This window comes from Eimeria acervulina, genomic scaffold, assembly GCF_000499425.1.
Source record: "Eimeria acervulina Houghton genomic scaffold, Eah_scaff1545, whole genome shotgun sequence".
Taxonomy (NCBI): Eukaryota; Apicomplexa; class Conoidasida; order Eucoccidiorida; family Eimeriidae; genus Eimeria; species Eimeria acervulina.
This window is the reverse complement of record NW_013550203.1, coordinates 1-4162: the sequence shown is the minus strand read 5'-3', so window position 1 is coordinate 4162 and position 4162 is coordinate 1. Positions and strand designations below refer to the sequence as shown.

The 4162-nt window shown below is 44.8% G+C and overlaps 1 protein-coding gene across 1 annotated transcript; it reads right to left on the bottom strand.

The window, feature by feature from the left end:
• Positions 1-188: 188 nt before the first annotated feature.
• EAH_00060900 (hypothetical protein) lies at positions 189-4117 on the bottom strand (the record flags this gene model as incomplete). The annotated part of the gene is made up of 8 exons (XM_013397050.1): positions 189-784; positions 1057-1095; positions 1399-1494; positions 1807-1902; positions 2296-2365; positions 2610-2845; positions 3570-3632; positions 3806-4117. Coding segments are annotated over 8 exons (1508 nt in total), but the record flags the coding sequence as incomplete, so codon positions are not given.
• Positions 4118-4162: the final 45 nt, after the last annotated feature.

Below are 4162 nucleotides of genomic sequence, written 5' to 3'. Positions count from 1 at the left end.
ACTCAGAAAGGTGACAGAAGAGACAGCCAAGGAGACAGAAGAGACACTCGAGGAGACAGCAGAGGCACTAGAGAAGGAGACAGAAGAGACAGTGTAGAAGGAGACAGTCTATAAAAGAGACAGAATAAACAGCCAAGAAGGAGGCAGGAGAGACAGTTTAAAGGAGACAGCGGAGACAGTTGAAATATCTATAAATAAAGATAAGACCCACCAGTTAAAACAGCATAAAGGAGATTCATTTTATTTTCGTATTTAACTCGCGGGATCCCTTTAGGCTTGTCTGCTCCTAATAGAAATGCTTCTTGCGTAAAACTAGCAGCAATATGCCTATAGAGACTCCTAGGCCTGAATAGAATAGGTAGGGAAGGACGAGCAGAAGCCAAGACAACTGGCAGCAGCGGAGGCAGCGGGGGTCTCTTTCTCCTGCTGCTGCTGCTGCTGCTGCCGGTGCCGCTGGTATGTCTCCCCTGAGACAGTAAATATAATAAACCTCCAAAGCCAGGATAAGAAGTGCCTCGAGGATAAGTAGAATCTACGCCGCCTAAGTAGGCTCCTGTCCCTTTGATCCTCCAGCCTCCGCTCGCCACGCATGTATCATCAAAGTCCGTAGCTACTGCAACTGTCTCCCCAACATCTTTTAAAGCATATAAATCTACTGCAGAGGAGACAGCAGCAGCAGGGTAATCATGCCTAGTCAGAAGCCCCAAATCACGCGCGGAGACACCTGTTCTTGACTCCACTATCAACGGCCAGTCATCAAAACGCTGCCCACGCACAGTCACACCTGCGACGCAGCAGCAGCAGCAGCAGCAGCAGCAGCAGCAGCAGCAGCAGCAACAGCAGTAGGAGTAGGAGTAGTAGTAATAGGCAAATATAATATATATATATATATATATTTTATATATGTATATATATTATATATATTATCTATATATATATATTATATATATATATAAATATATGAACCCGCGTTAATAACGCAACATCTAGCCACCGTTAACGAAGCCCCTAAACCCTAAACGCTAAACCCTAAACCCTAAACCCTGCGTTTCTTACTTGCTCTAGTCAGCGCCAACTCCTCCACAGACAATCCGGCTGAACAAACAAACACCGGCGCATGCAAACAGCAGTTAACTTTTTGATAGATAAAAACAAAATAAAGAAAATAATAGACCCCATACTAACTGCTTCTGCTGCAGCTGCTGCTGTTGCAGTGCAGCAGAAGCAACAAAACCAGCTGCAGAACAAGCAAAACAGGTGCAGCAGAAGCGGAACCAACTGCAGCAAGATCAGAATCAACCGCAGCAGTTGCATCAGATGCAGCTGCAGCAGCATCTGCAGCAGCAGCAGCAGCAGTAGCTGCAGCAGCAGCAGTAGAGACTACTGCTTGCTACCTACCGATGGGTTCGCCACTATGGCTGCGCCTCAGCAATCTTTTGAGTGAGCGTCCAGCTACTTTAACAATCCTTTTAATCCTGCGCATTACGCTGTGAGCTGCAGCAGCAAACGCACACACCGATTGCTGCTGCTTTCGCTGTTACTGCTGCTGCTGCTGCTGCTGCAGCTGCTGCTGCTGCATTTGCTGTTGCTGTCTGTGAGGGATCTTATTTTATTCTCTGTCTCTAATCTGCTGCTTGCGCTGATATAAGAGCGCCTTCAACTCTGTTTGCTGCTGCTACAGTTTGTGCTGCAACTGCTGCAATTGTTGCTGCTGCTGCAGGATTTGTTGCTGCTGGTGCTTCCACGATGCGTGCATTACTGCTGCTGCTGCTGCTGCTGCAGCGGTTTGTTCTTATTAGAGCTTACATGCTGCTGCATTAAGGATACGCTGCAGAGCAAACATGTCTTGAGAGAAGGCACAGCGTAGCTCAACTTCTATGTTGGAGCTGCCATGATGTCTGACTGTAGAAAAAACACTTTGCAGCATAGCAACCTTTGCTGCTGCTGATAGCTTTCTTGCTGGCCGAGAACGCAACAAGTTTATCATCTCCTCTGCAGCACAAACAGCAGCAGCAGCAGCAGGAGCATTAGAAACAGCAATGGAAGCTACAGCTGCTGATGCAACAGCAGCAGCAACCAGATTGAAGGTAGTCTCCTAATGCAGCAGACTTTAGAAACAAAGGCAAAGGAGACAAACTGCAAACGACTGTGAAATGCTGCTGCACTTATCTCTTTTGCTGCAGCAGCGGGACACTGCAGCAAGAAGGTTGTGCGAGGGCAGCGACCAATTAAACTGCCGCAAGAAAAGACAGCGTCTGCTGCTGCTGCTGCTGCTGCTGCTGCTGCTGAACTTACTAGCAACGCTGTCGCAGTGGAACTCAGCAGCAAAACGAGATAAGAGAACCTCCCCGGCTGCTATACCATTCTGCGGAGACACCCGAAAGGAGAAGAAGGAGGCAGCAATAAGTGTCTCCTTTCTTTGATGTTACGCAAAGGCAGCGAGGGTTTAGGGTTTAGGGTTTGGAGTTGAGCGTGCATCACCTTAAGAGTGAAGTCTATTACTCTAGCCAAGTCTATAGGATGCATCAAGCTTGCTGCTGCTTTAATAGGGGCTAATAGATCTAGGGTTTGGGGTTTAGGGTTTGGGGTGTATGGTGAGTGTGTATTACCTTAAGATTAGAGTCTTGAGTTTTAGCGAGGTGTATAGGCTGCATCAAGCTTGCTGCTGCTTTAATAGGGGCTAAGGGGTCAGCATTGCGTGCGCCAATCCTTATAAATACACTTTTTAAAGAAGAAGGAGACAGAGTAGGGGAATCTAAGCCCTTTGGGTTAGCGAAGACAGGAGAGACAGAGCCGTCTGGTTTAAGATATGCAATAAGTGTAACACTGCCGACGTATAGTTTAACTGCATATACACCCCGCATATCATGCATGCAGCAGACAGTTAAATTTAGTTTTGTTCATATTATTTACCTTTGCTACTCTATTCAACAGATAATCTACATAAGCAGACAGAAGAAGAGACAAAATATACAACAGACAAGGAGACAGATAAAAGAAAGGAGACACACTAAAAGAGACACGTTAAGACACAGCAAATATATATATATATATGTATATATTTATACATATATATATACATATATATAAAAGAAAGGAGACACACTAAAAGAGACACGTTAAGACACAGCAAATATATATATATATATGTATATATTTATACATATATATATACATATATATATATGCATAAATATATATATATATATACATATATATACATAAATATATATATATATAAATGAGGAGACAGAAGTAAAACCACTAAAAGGCATAATAAAAGAAGTGGCATAAAATAAGAAGAGACAAATGAAGAGACAGCAAAGGAAACAAACAAGGAGACAGAAAAAAGTAAAGAAGGAGACAAACAAGGAGACAGTAAACACATAGTAATAGGCGGGGAGACAAACAGACAAAAAGAGCAGCAGAGACAAGGGGACAGAAGTGCATAAGCAGAGACAAGGAGACAGAAGTGCAGCAGCAGAGACAAGGAGACAGAAGAGCAGCAGCAGAGACAAGGAGACAGAAGAGCAGCAGCAGAGACAAGGAGACAGCAAACGGAGACACACCGTTTGGGTGTTTGCCTAATGCATTCAAAACCATCTTCGTTGCTTCTTCTGCAACTCCCTGTGCTGAGAAAAGGAGACAAACAAAGACAAAAGGAGACAGCGCAAACAAATAACAAAAAGGAGACAAAGGAAGAGACAGAAAAGACTCCGCATGCACTCCAACTAGTAGCGTCGCTGCACCATCCCCTAAACCCTAATCCCTAAACCCTAAACCCTAAACCCTAGAGGGTGCTTACTGCCTAGGAGGAGTCTGAGAAGCAAGTGTACTCTGGGGTTAGGCGTAGGGCTTGAAAGGTCTAAGAAGTCATCTCCTTCCTTTGCCCAAAGGCCGCAGACAACAAGAGCAACAGCTCTTAGGCTAACTGCAGAGATGTTAGCTAGAATAGTTTTCTCTATTAGCTCTGCATACTGCGCGAACTGCGCATTGAGCTGCTCATACACCTTGTAGGGCACCACTCCTTCATCTATACGCTGCAGCGCTTTCTTTACTTTCATCCAGGCAGCTGTCTCCTTTCCTGGGGGGCCTGTTATTGCCTCCAGAACAGTAACTGAAGAATATACACTCAACAAACCCTAAACCCTAAACCCTAAAC